The sequence below is a fragment of the Fistularia commersonii genome, chromosome 20 (genome assembly GCF_037954325.1).
Source record: "Fistularia commersonii isolate RoL2024-O1a breed Wild chromosome 20, RoL_Fcom_v1.0, whole genome shotgun sequence".
Classification (NCBI taxonomy): domain Eukaryota; kingdom Metazoa; phylum Chordata; class Actinopteri; order Syngnathiformes; family Fistulariidae; genus Fistularia; species Fistularia commersonii.
Window position 1 is genome coordinate 12,029,755 of NC_141303.1, and position 22,065 is coordinate 12,051,819.

Sequence of the window (22,065 nt, forward strand, 5' to 3'; positions counted from 1 at the left end):
CTTCTTCAATGTCGTTCCAACACACACAGAGGTCAGGCCATAAATTCCGTGTGAGTGCCCCATGCTGTCTGCACTGTTGCCTGCCTGCCCTGCTGAGCCAGATCAGCAAGTCACGGACAATATTTGGGGAGAAAAGCTCCAGGAAAGAAAATGCTACTCTAGTGAAAAAATATTGCATAATGAACCACTCTTGTGTGTGTGAAAGCAGAGAAGGTGAAACGAGTTGCTGGTAGAGCGCAAGGGACATCTCTTAACCTGTGAGCTGTTGTTCAGGAGCTGAGAATACAAGCACTCATTAGAACACAGTGATATACACAGTTACGCGACTATAATTATACTGGATTTCCTTCATTTTGGTTGTGATCCCACTAAAACCTATTCCAATTTAACTCTTTTTTTGCACATCAGCTTTTGATTATGTGTGAATATTTGTGGCTCTACACCGCATTGTGTTGGGTAATTAACACATAATCACTTGATGTTTACATTAATCCTGTAGCTTTTGTGTTAAAAACAAGTCACCGATTCCAATTAACCAAATAACACTCGAAGCTATTCATAATCGGCAATGTCAAAATTGTTTGTTATTTATGTATTTAAATGTCAGTTCTGAGAAGAACTGAATATAAAAAAAAAAACAAAAAAACCTGCATGCTTCCATTGCTGTCAAAGGATGATTTCAGCTGCCTCATATTTGCGATTTTGTTGTGCCAGTGCACAGCCGTGCACTCATTCACAAGTTAGCTAGCCTAAAGATAAACCAAGGTGATTTTAACTTAAATTATTCTTGGCCTACACCAAGACACACCCAAGGCACACCTTTCTCATCATTTTCGACAAACCGTCTATTTTCTGGTGCGGCATCAGTGGAGGAACGCAATTTCTCTCTTGAGAACAAAAAGATGTGGAAAATACAAACACTGCTTTTATTTAGGTTAGGTTTGGATATAAATTCAGATGAAGATGTAGACATGATGCTCGGTTAATCGAAAAAAGGCAAGAAAGGGGTACCTAAAACGTTGTGGAATGTGGAACCAGTCGCCAGCCTGACCCATTGGGATTGGGAACGTTCTCTTGGCTAACAATCCTTCGATTGTTGGATTTCTTTCTGGTATTTTGTCATTTTCTGTCATTCTCTAACTTGATTTCATCTTTGTTTGAGATTAGTTCTCCTCCAACCACAAAAATGGATTTCAGCAGTCCCTGGTAATTATTAATGAGTGACTTTATCGGTACCTTGAATATATTTCTGTAAGATTGCATATCACTAATAGATATTCAAACAGAAGGCCACCAAATCTTTCAGGGTCAAATTTCAAACATTTTGTTTAAATTCATCCTCTGCTTCGGACCTGGAATTTACTATTATGCTTAACAGTCAGCGGAAACCTATCAAATACAGTGAAAATATATCCATTGATTAGCTCTGCTACAGAGGCAACACTTATCACCAATTTAGCTCAAGGTCAATCAATTTTTTTTTACCAAATATTTTGTGAAGCTGGACTCAAACTACCATATTGGTGTTTATTCCCACAAGTCAAGATCCGAACTAGTACATCACCAGTGTGCAGCAAAAGAAAGGAAATCCATTCATGAGAGGAAAGCACAGACTAAAAGAATACTTTTTTGTTTATGACTTTTATTAATATTCTGTGCACGACCAAATCGACACCAGACACACGAGTTCCTCAGCAGACCAATGCAGGCTGTATGCGTTCATTCTCTGTGCCATCGTGATGGAGCGTTGTCCTTCATCCTCCCTCTATCTTTTTTTTGCATGAAAAACTCTCACCCTATCTTCATGAAATGAGTATTTAAAACTTATTCAAAAGCATTTTTGACATATCATATTTTACATGAGTCATTGCAGCTCAACAACTAAATGAACCGTAGCTCTTCTCGGTGAGAGAAGCGTGTCAATCTTTTTAGATGAGCTTTGGACCTGAGGATTTTCCTCAGGTTCACCTAAAGGTTGATAATGGGGTTTGTAAGAAATAGTTAAAAGTACGTTGAGTCTGTTTTTGGGTCTTATTTTACCTGTTTCATAGACACCAATGTCTTCCTCTTTCCTCCTGCTTCACAATGCTGCCATGTTACTAATGTGCATGCTGTTGGTGCAGCTGCCTACAAGGCACTGAGCGCCAAAAGTTTGATTGGTTTGCCCGTGATTTGCCCGAAGTCAACCCATGAAATGAAATGACAGAGAGCAACCCCTACAAACCAAGGGGTAAGGCATTGATGATATCGTGAATCTTCAGAAACAAACAAGATTTGGCCTGGCCTTGATAAAATGAAAGTTCAATGAAAATGTACGCCTTGGATACTGTGCTTCGGATTGTAAAAATAGCATTGACTTGACTTTGCGGACTTTGGAAAATTAGATTGAATTGCGCTGCATTGTACGGTCTTGGAGCAGTTGCAGGCAAATTTGGGATAGAGAAGCGCTTTAAGCAGCGTTTTCATTTGTAACATTGATGTCATATGTAAAAAACACTAGACATGATGCGCCTTTTTTAATAAAGGTTGTTGTTTTTAATTTCTATTTTATTAGACAAAACCTAAGTGGCTGCTTGAAAGTAGTTCCGACATATTGCTTTAAGTATTTCTCTGTCAGACACAATATAAAAACAATGTGCATGGTGTGCATTGTATAATTCAATTTCTAAGAACAGAAAAATATGGCAATGCTATTATTAAATGCCATGCTTTACAAACAGCCAGCACATTCATAATCCATATTATTCAGTTGTTTCTAAATCGTGTTTTTGCCAGAAAATAGTACAAAGTGATGTCTTTGATACAAATTGCGGCAACCTATGGTTTCCAACTGTTTCTAATTTCCATCGGTTGTGAAAGAAATTGCATAAGTGAGTACGCTTCTTTCTTCTGTTTGCTAAGAGAGCGAGAAATTATCCAGCTGCTGTCTGAAATAATAATTGCATCCATTTGGGTAATTGGGCCCCACTGTATTTGCAAGTAATATCTCTACTATGTGTGAGCAAAATGTGATATTTTCTTTTGGAGAAAACATGTTACAGCAAACGCTGTTTGTAATGTTTAAAGAAATCCCTACATGTGTCAATTGGAGTACTCTGGGTATCTTTGCTTTATTAAAAACAGGCTTAAATATCTTCCGCAGGTTCCCCAGGATGAGTGGGGGGGATACCCCGGGGAGAAGGATGAGGAGATTCCCTGTCGGCGGATGCGAAGCAGTAGCTATGTCAAAGCAATGGGGGAAGTGGATGATGATGAAAGTGGCGACTCCGATACAAGTCCCAAGACCTCCCCGCAGAGGGCCATTAGGCCCGACGCTCTCGTCCTCAAGTCAGCCATGCAGAGACCCCATTTAGAATCCCAAAGGTGAGTCTCTCTGCCTCTAGGTTAGTCCGTTCCAAAGTCAAGTGTCAATTAAGATCTATTGAAACATTTTCACAAATTTAAATTATAAATGGACTCTCAGAGGGTTTGCTGGACAACAAACCTGTCTTCATTATCTGCTATTGTTAACATGCAGGTATTTGCGCTACTGCGACTCTTGACTTAGGGATTGTCTAGCAGTAATGAAGACATTATTATAGCTATGCATTCAATTATAGAGTGTTCCGTCGCTTAGATGAAACAGAGATTTTCAAGGGATATACAGTATGATTGACACATGGGACATTTTGGCTGTCCTCTGAATAATAGATTCAGAAGGAAGATTTTTCCACTAAAATAATTCAGTAAAATAAAATCAGCAGAAATGTGGTATATTGGTGACTCATGCATTTGAAATACTTTTCAGATTTTGCCCTGTGAATGTGGACATTTGTAAAAGTATTGCATTTAATATCTGTAATTGTGGCAGTAAAAGAGTAAAAATAAATTACAATTAATTATTTCAACACAGAGGGCATTTGAGGTTCTCTTCAGTAACAGAGCATTGTCAATCAGCTAGTGAACAATGTTATATAGGCATGTATGCAAAATCAAATATTGGCCGTCCCTAAGGATTTCATCGTTACACTATTAAGTTTGGATTCAAAAAAAGAAAGAGAAAAAACAAGGAAAACATTTTTGCATGTATGTCACCAATCAAACCAAACACAGCCACCTAAAAAAGGAACAATGCAGATCGGAATGCAGGTCACTATTCACCAGAGTCCAATGGAACCTTAATTAGTCTGATGATTTTGTCTTTTTCTGAACAAGGTCTGAGGTAATGTTTCTCATAGATGTGTGAAGACTTACAAGAGCATGCATTTAATGACCTGAATATTTTCTCAAGATCATTTTTCCCATACAATGAAACTTGTATAATATCAATTGAATATATAAGACTTGCATGTATCATCAATATCATCCATTTACATGCATTTAACATTGAAGTAATATTTTTTCATTTATCACATTCTATCAATATGAGTTGCTCAGGGATTTGTGTTTTACCATGGAATGAACAAAATCAGCAGCTTTTTCCTTGTTTCTGCATTTGCTTATCTCTGTAATTACAGAGACTGGGTGTTGAGATTGTCATGTTCCTACCAGTCATGAATATTTACAGCCGTATTGTCAGATAACTGGACCTTTTTGATGAGTACACCGAGAGACTGCTTTCTGTTGTTGCCAGTGTTCTCAATTCTGTCGTTCAAATTATCATTGTAGTTGTAGTATCATGTTTAATTTGCATCCCAAAACCAACATATTGCATTAGAAATGGCAGTTATTGCCTCTGTGTAACAATGGCAGACTGCAGGATGTACTTAGTTTCTTAAACCTTCTCCAAGACTCATTTCTGCAGTGCATGCATTTTCACTTTTCTTTCAGGGATCTATCTTGACATATCTTGACAGTAATATGTGTCATGAACACTGTCAGGTGGGATGAACTACGCAAGTAACTGTTCATTCTTTGCAATCTGTAGAGATATGGAATGGTGTGTATGAGGAGACTGCATGTGGTCCAAACCATACAGTTTGGCCAAAAACCAGCAATTTATGTACTTTGCATTCTAACAGGTTGATTAGACAGTAGACGATTATGGACAGAGGCGTGAGAGACAAGGAGAGAGTGATCACATTTTTAGTTGTACATTTGAAAGCTGCAGTGGAAATATTTCGACTTCAGCGGTACAAGTACTGCATAGCGTAGGGATGGTGTGGAAATAGATAAAAATTACTTGACTCATTCATTTTTTGTTCTTCATTTGAAGCATATTAAAAGCACAATTAACTTTTTGGGGAGGATTTTGAGTCTCCTGGGCCCTTACACTTCATTTTCTTTTTCTGATGTCTGTTCTCTGTTCATTAAATCTTGATATTTATCATATGTAAAGTCACATCAGGGTTTTTTTTTTAAATACTCCTCTTAACTTGAGTGCAGCAACTGCAACTAACAAGGTGTCAACACTTCTCTGAAGACTCTGGTGTGACCAATTGCTCAGGTGTTATAACACCTCAAGAGAGGCCCCCAAGCAGGAGAGACTTAAATGATTTGCAGGACTTAAGTTTGCCCTCATTGACACACTTCTTTGAAGCCCATTTCAAATTTCAAGTCTTTCTCTCAGTCTTTTGTTTCAATATGAATATGAAAATCTAACAGTGACTCACTGTTTTCTCTTGATGCTCCGTCACTGTGACTGATACTTGCTAATGAGGTTTTACATTGTTGGGTAATGTCAAATGATGACTTTTGTAATCATTATATTTGTCATTCATTGTTCCTTTTCTCATTTAATGCATGCATGGGCAACTTTTTTAATAGAGAGCTTTGCCGCACCTATCTGTGACTTGTTTTATAATCACTGCATTAACTTGGTGTGTAGCATTGGTTAAGTAATCGTTCCACTGATGGTGTCATGGAATCAGACTAAGTAGAGTGCTCAGTGCCACTACTCTAAATTAATACAGAAGTGAATAATATACTGTTCATATACTTGTTGAGGTAATCCTCTACAATATAATGCAACCCCGGTAACAACTGTCCCATTATCTCTGGACATGCAAAGATTATACACTGCTTGCACAATTATTAGGCAAATTGTATTTTTTGAGGATTCATTTTGTTATTGTCCAACTACAGTGCTCTTGGTCAATCCAAAATTTTAACCCTCAAACCTGAACATTTAAGTAGTACAATTGAAGTTTTGGCTTTCTTAAGAAAATATCTATATGTACACTATCATTAGGTAACTATCAGGTCTAGAATTATCATTCGACCAAATAAAAAACAAAGATTTTCACTTGTTTATTTTCACCTGTTAAAGTGAGAATAATAAACAACCTCAAAATTTACAAATAGACATTTCTGGAAAAAACTAACAAAAAACCTCAGTGACCAATATAGCCACCCTTCTTTCCGATAACAGTCACAAGCCTTCCATTCACGGAGTCAGTCAGTTTTTTTGATCTAGTCAGAATCAACTTTTCGTGCAGCCGCAACCTCAGCTTCCTAGACACCGTTCAAAGATGTGTACTGTTTACTTTTGTTGTAAATTGCCTGCTTAAGAAGAGCCCAAAAGTTCTCAACAGGGTTTCAAGCGAGGTGAAGAGGGGGGCCATGTCATTAGTTTTTCATCTTTAAGGCCTTTACTGGCCAGCCATGCAGTGAAATACTTTGATGCATGTGATGGAGCGTTGTCTTGCATAAAAATCAAAGTCTTCTTAAAAGATGCAGACTTTTTCCTGTACCACTGCTTGAAGAAAGTGTCTTCTAAAAATTGGCAGTAGATCTGAGAGTTGATTGGGGTCAATTTTCAACCCAAAAAGCTCCAACTAGCTCATCTTTAATAGTACCTGCCCATATCAGTGCCCCACATCCACCTTGCTGGCGTCTCAGTCAAAGTAGAGCTCTGTGTCCGTCACTGATCCAGCCACGGGCCCATCCATCTGGTCCGTCTAGACTCACTATCATCTCATCAGTCCACAAGACCTTTGAAAAATCTGTCTTCAGATATTTCTCAACCCATTCTTGGTGTTTCAACTTATGTGTCTTGTTCAGATGTGGTTGGGTTTCAGCCTTACCTTGGCCATGTCTCCGAGAATTGAACACCTCATACTTTTTGACACTCCAGGTAGGCTGCAGTTGTGGAATATGGCAGAACTGGAGGATCATGGGTTCCTGGTAGCTTCATGTTTGATTCTTCTCAAATCTTTGGTGGTTAATTTGCGTCTTCTCGAAATGTTTCTTGCGACCCTGTTGACTTTTTGCAACAAAACGTTTGATCGTTCTGTAATCACGCCCTAATATCTTAGATATTTCTAGAGTGCTGCATCCCTTTGAAAGAGGGACTTTTCAGAGTCAGTTAAATCTCTTTTTTGGCCCCAAAAAACACCTAATAGTTATGCACATCTTGATATAGGTACTCATCTCTTTAGGCCACACCTTCCCTCATTACACAAAATACACATCATTGTCTATGCATCAAATCATTAAATGCATTATGCATTAAATAAGCATTCAAGTTTATACAGCTTGGAGTTGCAAATTATGGATAAAATGATGGTGTGGTCAAAATAATCACTTGCCAAATAATTGTGCACACAGTGTAAGGTCTTGTCTTGCTGACTGTATCCGAAAGGTAATTCCTCTTAATGCTCGTTACTGAGGTCATAGAGGGTTATGTATTGCAAAGGATTTCATAAAAAGACATTTTTCATATTTTACTCTTCCCATGTATATAGATGACATTTCTAGAATATCTGAAGCGTGACTCAATTAATGGCACAGCAAGATACAAATAAACTCTAAATAAAAACCCTCCATTGAATTTTGTATCTTGCATTTTACTTATTATTTTCTTATTTGAAATCTACAAAAGTAGCTCAATAGAACTTTGTATGTTTGTGTCAGGAAGGGTGGTACTACCTTATTCCTCCAATCTGCAGGCTTTTATTCTGCTCTCTATGGTTGCTTGCTTCCAGGCAGCATGGCTTTCTCACTGAGCCAAACTCCCTGAACCTGGGGAGGCGTCATGCATCTGCCACCCCTCCTGCCACTCAGTGTTTGCTGCTATTTTTATTTTATTTATTATCATCTCAGTGGGTATCTGATTACTTTTTGTCAGTTTTGTCTACAAACAAACCGTGGTTGTTTTCTCTGGCTTCTAGTTGAGCCTCAAGTTGTTGCTCTGTATTGATAGGCAGACCCAGAAACAAATGGCACATATGTTTTCAGTCATTTAAAAAAAAAAATGTTTTTTTCATATAAGATTGCCTGGAGCAGCGTGGCTCAGGGGTTTAGTCCGGCCTTCCCTGGAACTATACATTTCTGGTTTAATTTCAACGCTCCTCCTTGCCTGTCTAAGAAGTGTTGCTGGGCAAGACACTGAACCCCTGAACGCTCCCCCTGGTGCAATGGCTGCCTTCTGCTCATGGTTCATCCATGATGGGTGAAATATCGCGGTCAAATTTTGGTGATGTAGTGGACTATGTAGAGTTGAATGTGACAGATAAAGGGACTTTTATTCTAAGCTCAAATTGAAGACTTCTTACGAGTGTAATTTTTGCTATGGCTCCTATTTGGTTGTGGGAGATGATTAGCTCGTTCGCTCATTGGTTTGTCCATGAGAAAAAAACTCTGCCGTACATTTTATCAAACGGAAGAAACTATGGTATGGCCGTACATGCGAGCAAGTACATGCTGTATTGCCGGTTTAGATTTTAAATGTGTTTTTCTTTCCATCCCTGCTTCTTCCCTCAGCCACGGCTACCACTTCCAAACCACAAGAGATATACGACCACATCCTAGTGTCACCTTGGACCCTGCCACCACCTTTCACCCCCCACCCTTTCGGTCTCGCAACCAGAGTTACATGCGCGCTGTCAGCACCCTCAGTCAGGCTAGCTGCGTCAGCCAGGTGAGTGATGGTTGCGTGCATCATGCAGAGGAAATGCACTTATGAATACTTGTACGAGTTTCATACTTAAGTAAGCAAGAGAAATAGAACCGGTGCTTTGAGTCTATGTTAAAAATATACACATTAAGTCAAATGGTAAACTATTTTATGACTTTCAGGAAATAAATGTTGAAATTGTTACCTTCCTGTAAATTACCTACGGACCCTGTTCAATTTGCGTGCTTTGTTTCATTTTCAAAAAGTCATCAAGTAATTCAGGAATATATCAGATTCAAATCCGAGTGCTTGTTCCTGCGCTGTCTGTTTTAGACCACTGATACTTGATTCATCACCCTCCCGATGTCATGGGGCGCTGTCTAATTATAAAACTGACAATTTCAAAAGTATCTGTTTGGTTCTGGTTAACTGACCTGATTTTTGCCAACTGCACACATCTGAGGAGACAGATACCAAGTGAGATAAACTTGATTATTAGTTGCTTATAGATCAATAGTGCAAGTCTGTCTGGGGCCTCCAATGGTTGATACACTAAATAATTTGTGACTATTTAGATAGATAGATAGATAGATAGATAGATAGATAGATAGATAGATAGATAGATAGATAGATAGATAGATAGATAGATAGATAGATAGATAGATGGACCATTAAAACATGTAAAAAAAACAACACTTTTTTTCCTACAGTTGTCATCACCCAGTTTAACAGCTAAAAACAAGTCTGAAATTATGAAGCCCAGCTGATTTCTTTGATTTAAGTTTGTATGTTACACAGGTTACAAAAGAACGGGAGAGTTAAGTTACTCTTTTACATGCTTTTAAAGGCTGATAAATGGATAGAAGTTTTGGTAAATTTGTTGTGAGCTCTCTGAGAGATAATAACGCATATGTAGAAGAATAGTATTTTGAATATGACATAATAACACTGAATGGACAAAAGAAATCTGTATAGGTGCTTGCCAGTAGTACCAGAATTGGACAATATGGTATAGTTGGCTTATTTCCCATGTCGGGGCTGGGGGATGTGGGTCAATGGCATGTTGTTCAAAACAAAGTGAATATTTTTTCTAATTGTGTTTTGTTTTGATCTATTCTCCTTTCCCATTTGATCTTGACATTCATTCAGTTTAAGGTCGGAATTGACAGTGGCATTTCCTTATGCTAACACTCCTTCATATTTGCTGTGCAAAGGGGAAGAATCAAAGTGAGAAAGAGAAAGGAAGAGGAAAAATTAAGGACTGCTATTCCTGTTTTTGTCTCTCAGGTGAGTGAGACTGAGATCAATGGCCAGTTTGAGTCAGTTTGCGAGTCCGTTTTTAGTGAAGTAGAATCCCAGGCCATGGAGGCCTTGGACCTGCCTGGTTCGTTCCGCACTCGAAGCCACAGTTACCTCCGTGCAATACAGGCTGGTTATTCCCAGGATGACGACTGCTTGCCTTCAATGACATCCTCCACTGTCACTTCAACTCTCAGATCCACAACAGGTAACAATACCCCCCTAACTGAGAGAGGGCTTAGATTACATTTTCTCATACATCCTATACATGCGCACAAACTTGACATACCTACATATGTACAGTGGGGAACCCTTGAGTTTCCAAGATGCCGGCTGAATGATTCCAGTTATTTTCTTTGGAAGCTTTGCTGTGCGTGTGATTTTGTCTCTGCATCCTACCGATTCTTCAGAGGGATTTGCTGCGTTTTACTTTCATTTGATTCAAGCATTATTTGCCAAGCTTCTGGTTGGTTACTTGTGGTATTGCCAAGCTGTAGACAAGGATGCGGGTGGGAGGATTGCATTTTAAACACTCAGATGGCAACACATACCCACACGATATCACAACACGGCACAGCCACACGACATGGCATGTCTAAGAAGAACAGGCTCTACCCTAAGCATGTGAAAATGTGGTTTATATATGTGTTGTGAAAAGAGTTCGAGTCTTAGGGAGGGTGAACAAGAAAATTGGCCAGGGGCTGGGGAGTAACAGGTTGAAAATTAACTTTAGAGGACGAAGTGGACACACTGCCCTCCCCTGGTCTGTTGCACCACTAAATTTCTATATTTGTTGAACTTATTATAAGGTAAGTTAACAAGCTAACAGCATCAGAACACACACAAACATGCTGGTTGCACAAAGGAACTGTCACGTAAGTGATGGCCTAGTCATAAAATTTGCAAAGCACTGCCTTTGATTATTTGCAATATTTTTATACTGTGCTGATTGACGCTAGCTTTTGAGCAGCAAATTATGGCCACATCACAAGTGAATGATATGAAAATATGATTACACTATTTCTATTAGATTTTAAAAGGTTTCCTTTCCCACTGCAAGTTATCAGTTGATAGAACTCAGTGGCTTCATTCACACAGCACCTTGTGGACTCTTGTATTGCTATCTGATCTGCATGCTGCTCCTCAGGTACGAGTATCTCAAGGCTTTGGGCCTTACAGTATTACATGACATTTCATATAAAATACACTCCTACATTCATTGCAGATTCTTTGTGCAAGCAGAGCATTTGCAGTAACTCCCTCGATAAGTGCATTGGTATTTGCTTGCAAGAGTAAAGCTATGAACCCTATTGAAACATGTTTTTGTCTGATCGTGTGCACTTTTAAATATTATGATCTGAGTTGTTACTGTTTTTTGTACACTTTTCTGTCAATTCAATATTAGAGACATCTGACCTTTGCTTATTTTGTGGATTTTTTGTTGTCTTGTTCAATTTGGGTTTCGGTGTTTGGAATCCTACCGTCTTCAATTTGGTTTTCATCAGCAATTTCTTCAATGTGACAGAAGGACTGAAGACAAAGGAGTGTTCTCCAATCCCACCGTCTTATTTGCTGAACGCTAGCCCACTAGCCCTTTAGCTTTCCGCTCCAAATGGGCAAAAACAAGGAGTTAAATGTTCAAAATGTTGTAAAGTTGTATTTCAAGATTGGCATCAGTTACAAATCGGTAACATTATGTTGACCTAGAGGATGGGCTTTATGGATGGTGATTAGTTACATGCTTCCAACTCAAGCCATAATGTAAATATTATTTCTCTCTCGATTGTACTCTTTGCACTGTTTTGTAGAAATAGCGGCCTAAAAACGAAAGCAAGTCATCATGGCTGAGAAAACGCATTGATTCCTGCAAATATGATGATGCTAGGGGTCAGATGTAGCTTATAAATGAACTGTAAGCAGCTTATGTACCTTACTCCACATGAGACTAGAGGGCCCTTGAGTGGGGCAGGGATCCCTTGAAGCTCCATAGGGCAGATGAGCAGAAAACCCCTCTCCATTTGACCATCCGTCTCTTGAAGGATAACCAGGGGAAAGAACAACTGGAGGCATCAGTGATGATTGTTGCAGGTATTTTAATGTTGACACGCATACATATATCTATGTATATGTGTGTTTTTGCACTGCCTTCTCAGTAAATAAAATAGATTTATAGTGTTCATATTTATATTTCAACTATATACAGTATAGAAATAACTCCTTACCCTGAGCAGCGAACACGGTCACAAACAACTCACAATAACTCAGTCTTGAATCAGCAGTACTGCCAAGTACTGATTACAATTGTGAACTCCAAGCTGGCTTTTGTGAGTTGTTTGACGTGTCTCGATGCAAAGTGTGCTTAGACTGTCTTGAAAATGTAAATGTACAAGGGATGTTCCTCCCTAACTTGCGTATGTTTTCATGATGCAACCACAGGGTAGAATGAATGTTATTGCCACCGTTCTTATAACGCAAATCATTTATGAGCGCGGGAGCTGTCTGCCGTTCATGGATCTTTTGTTTTTTTCTTTCAATGGAATTTTGACTTCTTGCAAAAGGCCAAGTGTGGCAGCATCTACATCTTGGTGTTGAGTCTGTCAGCTGTCTTTGACTGTGGGATTGCAGCCTCTCCCTTGTGCAGCCCTCAAGTGGGAGGTCATGGTCTAAACTAGCCACATTGGACCTGATATGTTCAATAGGGTTCATAACTGCTTCTTGGCCCAGTGGGTTGTGAATCTCTCTTTACATCTTCTCTTTTGCACAAAACGGCACAAATTTCAAGTCATAGCCAAGCATTTTGAGATCAGGGCTACTGAGAAATTGATGATTTGATTGTGGTTAATGTATTTCATGTTTAATTCCACTCTTTACTGTGCTGTGCAGTGAAAAGATGGAAAGAAGCTTGGTGTACCTTGAGGCGACTGAGAAGGCAGTGTCAAAATGCATTATGAAAAGCCTACAGTATGTGAGTTTTTGGACGGAGAATTCGTTTGTGATAGAAGCCGGTCCATCCTTGAGTATACATGACAGTGTGTACACATGGCACGGAAACGGACAGTCGATCTTTGACAACATTTATAATTGGGTGACACTACTCAGTTGACTTGCTTTTACAGCACGAACATTAAAACTACATTATGCATATTTGGTGGTCTATTCCGAGGGTGGGTTCCCGGTGTTACACGCTACTCACATACTGTATGTTTTTCAAAGATATATGTAGATTGTTGTAGTTCAGACTCCAAATCAAATCACACTCCAGCTGCTCCTTTCACTTTAAATCTTCTTTTGTTTGCGTATTTAAATCTTTCTTCCAGAGGGATATGATGTTGTGGATGGGACCTCTTTACTAAATGACGACATGATAGAGGATGATGATGGTGCCAGCTCCTCTGCTTATGCAGAGCTAGAGAGGCTGGAGAGGGAGACAGCGGCTGCTCGCAGCCAGCACAGTACTAGCTCCACTGTTACAGCCATCTCTGTCCCACCGGCATCCCCGCCGTCATACAGGGTCCCCAGTGCCTCACCAATAGCTACTGCTGAGCCACCGGTCCCTCAGGCCATTCAGGCCTTTAAGGAGTCTGCCAACATGGTCGCTGCCTTCAACATGCAGTGGAAGGATGAAATTTCAGCAATGCGCTATGAGCTGGCGGAGCTGAGAAGAGATGTCTGCGGGGAACTGAAGACTTTCAACAGCAACTTCTTCAACTTCACTCAGTGCTACAATATGTGGACTTTGTGCAGAGAGCCTTGCAGCGACAGTACCACACAAACGGAAGACCGGGTGTCCATAGGAATTCAGGCAGGGTCTAGCTGGGCTATTCGGCAGAATACGGAGGACAAGTCAGTGATGTGCCAGCCAGAGCCGGCTTCCTTTAGCATCATGGATTTAATGGAACCACCCAGAATTGAGATTATAGAGGGTACCCCCGAGAGCACGCCCGAGGGATCGGGCAGCCCGGCGAGCCCACTTCCAATTGAAGACTTCCCGTGGGAAATAAACAAAAAACAGAAGACCACTAAGCAGGCGGATATAGGTGGCCACACAGGCGGTCACAGAAGCGCCAGTCTAGAACTGTGGAGCAGGAAGTACACCAGTGGGCCCATGTCATATCTGTCTATGTCATTCTAATCATTCCCATTCACATACTATTAAATGACAAGAGGGAGCCAGGAGGAAAAGAAAGGCCGGGCAGTACTGTTTTAGGATGTCCCTTTATTCTATGCAGACACAGAGTCTGACATCTCTTGAGCAGGTTACATTGTTCAAGCAATCTTTTAGCAAGTGTCTTGCTTAGCCATGGAATCAAAACTATTTTGTTTTACATCAGAATGAGGAGACATGTATTCGTGGAGAGAAGGAATCAGTGTGTTCAGACCCTCAAGTGCCAACAAGCGAAACAGTGTCTTTCCTTCGCTGTATTAAATACCCAACCTTCGGATGAAAATCTAATTTGAACAAATGATCTGGGGGTCTATTTACGTGAATTTAATTAACTCATGTTCATTCCAGTTTCTCTTCATGTAGAAACCATCTCTTCAGCACCTGAGTATACTGACGAATACTGTGATCAACTTTATTAACCCTAGTTTTTTAATGAAAGCATCAAAGATGAATACATTATTTATGGCGGATACATTACTATTTATTTATTTTGAATCAAGCATTCCTTTAGCATGGCCTTTATTTAATTTTGTAGCTGTTTGAAGTGGACCTTTGAAAAAATAAATAAATAAGGAACCCCCACAGTACTAACTATTAATTACATTTAAAGAGGTTAGGGATTAGAAATATGTTTAACAGCCCCTTAGAAGATTTTTAAAAAGCCTGTGGTTGGTTTTGGATTATGCTGTATCATGCCATCGCTTATTCAGTTCCTGGCAAAAACATTTTTTTCTTATAAATCATTTGTGAATTATTTCAGTCTAACGGTGTATTGAAAGACAGAGATAGGGATACGGATTCACAATAATGATTTAGGACGAATGTATCGGCTTTAATTCATTCCAGCACAAACTCCATTCATGTTCAGACAATGTATATAAATGTACCATTTTGTATATAGAGAAACTTATATTCAATACTTGTACTGTTTGCAGTTATAAACATACTGTGTTCGATCAGCCATGACGGGGTTAGAGCAGTAAATGTGGTTCTAAACCAAACACTGCACTTTTTTCTAGTCTTTAATATCTGTCTCCATTTACTTCATCTTCTCCATTTCCCAGATATTTGTGCTCTTCATACAGATTTTTGTAGTACATACCAGTGTTTCGCCTACTGACTTTTGTGCAGTTGTGACTGGAGGGTTGCATATGCTTCATAAAACATCTCAGCTTTAACTTCACATGTCTTCATTGAGACATACATATTCCCCAAAAATTCCAATTTGAGGGCTTTTAGGGCTAGGAAATTAAACCTATTCAACAATGACTCAGACATTCAAATACTTTAATGTTCTTGTTAACCCTGTTAGGGATGTGAAAGATAGATACCCAACACATAAGGTCATTGGATCAAGAACTCCACCCATTAAGTTTTTGTGGGGATACTAATGATTTTTTTCTTTTCTTTTTTTTTTTGGAGTCAAACAAAATGTCTGATTAGATTTGGCCATGTACCTCGACTTGTATCACCAGACCTTACCCTGAATCCATCTGGTCTCCCTTAGTTCTTTTCAGATTTCCACAGAGCGCTATTGTGAATCGTTTTGGTTAAAATAAACTGTCCAAGGTCCCTTTCAACACACTTTTCTAGCAGCAGCATCCATCCATGTGCCAACAAAAATACCCTAATAACCTTGCCCAAGATGAGATAAATAATTTTTAAACTACTGTAAATTACCATCGATATTTTCTTGCTAGGGGTTGTTCATCAGTACTGAAAGATATAAGAAGAAACATTGGTCCCTACAAGTAGACAATCACAGCCGCTGAAGGCCTCTACCTCTCTGAGTCCCCAGAGGTGCAGTACGATACCAGTGAATGTACTAACACCGCCCCACTAGTGATGGCTTATGAAGCTTCTTACAAACCGTAACGGCTGGGAGCCTTCAATTATCTGCTATATTTGTCCAACTGCTCATTTTGTCTGTTACAACTTTTGTCATAAATTTATACTTCCTCATTAGCCACTAACACGCTCTTCCCCATCATTCTTCTTCTCCATTGTCCTAACACGGTGTACCAAGGTTATTACAGAGGCCCCACGGAACTGAGGTCAACAATATCTCCGTATTCGACAGCACTTATCTGCAGAAAATCACTGCAGCGCAGGACCATCAGAACCCTGTTCGTATCAGACCCCTGACTGAAATGTGAACCTATCAGAAGGACATTCAATAAAGGGAAGGCTTCATCTCCACTGTTATAGAGAGTGGATCATCCTTCCCCTTTTGCATGACCTAAAGATTGACATCTACTTCAGTAAATCAGTCCAACTGGCATTTTTAAAGATGATATTTACACTAATATTGTATTGAGGTAATATCAGAGTGTCACTGCAGTAGCTCCTGCTTATAGAACAGTTAGTGACACATAAAGCTTAAATGCCTTCAAGCCAAACAAATACTTTTGCCTTGAAAATCCGATGTGCACAGCCAAACATTAAGACACGTTCTGCTGTTATTAATGGCATTCGAGACAAATATGAATTTAGGTTTTTTTAATACCTTTTTTTATCGATCAGGAACAATCTCAATTTCATTGCAGCCGTATAAAATAATACTTACCACATGATCCTGATCTGTTCATAATCCTAAATACACCATTTTTAAATGTATCGATTAATGTATTTATTTGTTTTTGTTTTTTGTTTTTTTTTCTAATGTAAATTGCCTAAAATCTGAGTTAGTGAAATTTACGAATGATTTTACTGAAGGCTAATGACTGTGGTAATATTTAGTGTCCTAACAGATATATGTGCTTGCATACATATTTTTGCCTTTGGAGTGATTATATAATAGGACATTGCAGTGGTATTCCTTACTTACATCCTATCCGCTGTTTGGGGAATTCAAACTAATTTTAAGGTGCTGAAGACTGCCCAATCATTGATGTCTACAAACTACATTCATTCATTCTATGCAAATCCTTTGTTTAATGATGTATTTTTTATGTTATCTCAATCAGAACAGCTATGAAAATGACTCTCATGACATTTTCAAAGTCATCAGTGCTGAAGACTGTATAGTGATTTGAGAAAACATTGTTTTTTAGTTACTTTGCTATTTTGTATGAGCCATGAGCAACATTGAATGTTGTTTTAATTTTTTTTTAAACTAACTAGTTACATTCTGATCCCATAAGTATGTTTTTCCTAATTTAATTTCCTATTTTGTAGCATTGATTTAGTTGTTGACATCATATGCAAAAGACAATAGCAATCTGTGCCATACATCTCTCCAATTAATAACAAAAGCAATTCATAACAAAGAATTCATGTAAAATCAATTGGAAGTTCTGTACAAACCTTTACAAAATCTCATTGTTCTGAAATAAGGGACTTCACCGATTATTCAAAGTATGTTTGATCCATCATCTCACCATCACGCCATCATTGATTCCAAAGAATTTGTCTTTCCCTTGAAATAACTTCAAATGTAGCAAAAATCCCAGAGACAAATCTAAATCTTATTTTGGAAATAGAAGTATGAAAGATATATACTCATCTGAAGCTGGAGACAATATAGAAAATGGACATATTCAGCTTATTTTTCAATCATTCAACCGTATTTTGTGTAATGAAATAGGAAAGCTATTGTTCATAAATTTCTAAATCTCTATTGAACATTTAACATAGATGTAATATTTGATCCCATGTATTCTGCTGATACTTTGCTGTCATCTGGAAATCAGATGAAGAAGTGTGGAAACTATGTGACACCCCTATATGATGAAGGGTTTTGGATGGAACGTTATCTGTTTAAAAGTGTAACATTGCTTGAATATAATACCCTGTTATCCCTGCATTCTCTTCCTGCACTTTATTTATGGTTTCCTGTTTTTTTATTTTTTTGTTTGTTGTTTTTAAAAAACACAAAAAAACCTGTTTACAGGTTTATATCGTTCACTCTGCAACTTTCAGGGATCTCAGACTGCGAAGTTCGTTGAATTAGATTTCGTCAAAGTTCTCCAACATCTTTTGAGCGCCATGATTTAGCCTGCATTTGTTAGCTTGTACTTATTTTGTAAATGAATGAAAACAACAAGAAAAAAAACATGTGATACTTTTTCTTTGAATTAATTTGCTTATTGTGGTGTGTCTTGTATATTTTATTTTAGGACTTTTACTGGGCTAATGTATTTTTCATAAAAGGATATAAAACATTGGATTAAACATGTTTTTTGATGTTTAATTTAAGAGGTACAATGGGGGTCATAGCTTTACAACAGCATTCAAACTCGTTAATTGTACATTTCTGTCCAAAATGAGAAACACACCCACTTAAACACACTGAGGACATACAGCATGGGCCGTCCGCAGTGTCTTTACTTTGAGTCTTTCTCTGCATTGCTTTTCAACTAAGCTATCATTTTTTTTGTTTTTGTTTGTTTTTTTTTTTTTTTTTTTTTGCTTTTTCCTTTTTTCCCCATTTCAGGCGCCCGTAGCTTAGCTGGGGGGCGTAGAGAGTACGGTAGGTCTGGTAGGGAAACATTTTATTATCTCTTTTTTTATGTGTTGTTACCTCATATTTTCACGTTATGTCTGTATCATTTACATTTTCCTCTTAGTAGAAATAAGATTTTTCATGAGTTGAAGACGTGTCATTTTCCCACCAAGTATGTATAATACATTTAATGTTGTTCATCTGTTAACACATTGGAATCAGTGGAAATTTGACTGAAAAGAGTTAAAAAAAAATCAGTAACAGAATTGATTATGAAACAAGAAAAACAAAAGGATGATTTTGTTTATTAAGCTGGTAACGGTGTTGGCCGTGTGCTACTACACTGCCACACAGAAGCATGGACTTCATTCAACATGAAAACCATAGAAGTTGCTACCGTGTTGCTGAAACACAGCTAATTAAAAAGATGAAATACAGCTTCTTTTTAGAATCCCCTATAACCCTTTATACTGCTATTGTTTTTCAAACCATTCAAAAAAAAAAAAAAATTTATATTCAAATCCATCGGTATCAGCCAGGTTTCTCAGTCTCTGTTTTACATTTTCAGTTTTTTTTTTTCTTTCTTTTCTTTTTTCATTTTTCACAAGGATGTAACCGAACCGGCACACAATACTCTATGACAATGTCACAGCTTTGCTCTACAAACCACCACAAATCAATGCTGCTTGAAGATAAAATCATTTCAGATCTTTCAACATCTACAAGGAAGTTTGTGACCTCCACAGCTGGAACTCTAAACAGGGGGTTAGTTCCCTAACATTAATATAAAAGTTACACAATCTAGAAAGTAGGTCAAGTTCTGAATTGAATCATTGTCATTGTCCTTTAAGTGCATTTGAAAGAAAGTCACGGATGTAAGATTATCTTGTATAGAATAGATTTTCCTTCATCTAATTCTATATACAGTAAAGACTATGTAATTGTAATTACTTGTACTTACTGTCTTATTTAGAGAGCCAGTTATCACTTTAATTAACATATTATTTGAATCTGGATCAGCTATTTAGATTATGCTTATACTCCTTAAAGCACACATTGCACTGTCACCAGACTGCGATCAGACCATTCCCAGAATTAGTTTGGCTCACATCACAAATAAACAACAACATTAATTTAAAATATATATATTATTTATACATACATTCGGTTTAATGACCTATAGATACGAGTGTCCAGGGTCTGTCTGGGTTTACAATAAGGTCAGAAAAAAAAAGGACTTGGTCAAAATTAGGAAAGTATTTTGACCTTTTATCTGCTTTGAAAAGCACTCTCAGTAGCGATGGAAGTGTTCGGTGTAGTCTAAAGAACAGAGGAGGCAATTGTGACAAATGAAGCGGCGGCAAGTGGAAGTGGAGCTTGCCTCTATCGTTGCAATCCAGATGTGTGTTTGATCCATTCACGTTCCCACGCCCACGCACACTTGCTCTTGGTGTCATCATGTTTTGTCTACGTCTAAAACTGAACTTTGAGGGGTTTCACTCGCACTGCAGTTTGATGTCAAGACCAACTGCTTGAGTGCTAGTCTTCGAGAGTTGGCTGGAGATTACATTTGATATCCAAACATGTTAATTTATCAGACAATCATATAATTCAAGTATGAAAGTAATGAATTTATCTTTAGAATCCATTACTTTTCCTGAAATGCCAAATTAACATCCATTCATGTATCCTGGATGGATTTGCTCGAAATACCATCAAAGAAAATGTTACCAGTAAATATTTGATGTTTTCTACACATCAGCTTGTAGGGGCGTTGGTGGCCGATCTATTGCTTGATCAACTGCTCATGTGTTTGGCAGAAATATGCTGGATTCCAAAAACTGTATCAGTGACGCAGTAGTGATAGAGGATATGAAAAACTGCTTTTTAGATGCTATGTGGCCATTGATTTGTACTGGTTTGTTGTGATATATCATAACATGAAAGGTAAATCCACCTTGCATCCATGGGGGCATCACCACTGTATGTATATATGTATGTGGCTATGAACAACATGCTTGTTTTTATTGTGAAAAAGCATCACGACTGCCAACTGGCCGAATCGGCTGGGCTTATTGACAAATACACACCTTGGAGTCCTGCTAGTTGTCCTCTGTCACCCATTCATTTGTCCATGCACAGATCGACCAGCCATCCATCTACATCTGGCCATCAGTGCCAATATATTCATGATTGGCCCCAGTATCACCTGTAGGAAACAATGAATTCATTCCTCTTTCGTTAATGAGCTCCATTTATAAAAAAAAAAAATGCTTTCAGACCTAATCTTGAGTGGCGCTGACATTTCTCAAGAAGTCAGAGATTCAGAAGGCCTTAAAGTTGAGTTTTGTAAACATCTACTGCGTTTGTACTAATTTTGGCATGAAAGTTCTTTTTCTTCTTTTTGATATATCTAGTTTCTTGATTTTTTCCCATTATGAATAATCCTGAAAGACATGAGTCATAAATATCCATGATAGTTCTTCTCTTGTTTTTTTTTTTTTCTCCCAATTTTGATTCTCTTTTTGGCTTATAATTAATCAGTTTTGAAGAATGAAACACTGACAACCAGATCTTGTTTTCGGTCCTACAAGGGAGAGATCCAGCATTTTACATATATATGTTTTTACAAACTCACTGGTGATTCTGAGTGCCAGTGATGATTTTTTTGGGGGAGAGGAGCGAGATAACTATCACACAAAATGTCTTAGATGACCACAATATGTTTCCCTAACCACTGAGATGTTGAGGTAAAGCCATTCAGTTTTTCTTTTTTTTTTTTTGTTCAGTCTAGCACAAAGGTTTCACCCAAAATGAGGTTTCTGAGAGATTTATCATTGACTCTGTCACATCTCCAGCCCCCATGCTCATGAACGCAGCGCTTCATTCATTGCATATCATTCAGCCACAATCCACTCCGAGCTGAGTAAGAGCGGCAGCTCACCCGGCTTCTGCCAATCCGAGCACCTTTTGACTAAGAAGGCCTATGAAACTTGTGGAGGGAGTAGACGGAGAGGAGAGGCTATCGGAACAGTTGCAACAAATATTATCAAATTGAAACCTCAGTCAAAAAGGAGACAAAGGTTTGACAAAGTCTTTAAATTAAACCAAAAAAAAAAAAATTACAGAATGTTAAAAGGCTGCTCTGTATTGTTTGCAACTTAAGTCACATGCATTGAATGAAAAATGTGACGAGATTTTCTAAAGTATTTCAAAAACGACCAAACTGTTAACTCAAGACTCATATGTGCTTTTACATCATAATGATAAAAAAAAAAACAGGCGATCCACGGTACAATACTTGCTGTTCATGTGTGGCTGAAGACCATACAATCAAATACA

At 38.3% G+C, this 22,065-nt stretch overlaps 1 protein-coding gene across 3 annotated transcripts in view; it reads left to right on the top strand.

The window, feature by feature from the left end:
• dlgap2b (discs, large (Drosophila) homolog-associated protein 2b) overlaps nucleotides 1-22,065 on the top strand; it is a 90,775-nt gene that overhangs the window by 42,021 nt on the left and 26,689 nt on the right. For 2 of the 3 annotated variants that reach the window (XM_086167534.1, XM_086167535.1), the window contains 4 exons: nucleotides 3,143-3,363; nucleotides 8,683-8,839; nucleotides 10,103-10,322; nucleotides 18,715-18,759. In XM_086167534.1, the coding sequence (XP_086023660.1) occupies nucleotides 3,143-3,363; nucleotides 8,683-8,839; nucleotides 10,103-10,322; nucleotides 18,715-18,759 (643 nt within the window). Of the gene's footprint in view, nucleotides 1-3,142; nucleotides 3,364-8,682; nucleotides 8,840-10,102; nucleotides 10,323-13,431; nucleotides 21,438-22,065 lie in introns of those variants that run through there. The other variant, XM_086167536.1, reaches the window with a different exon arrangement.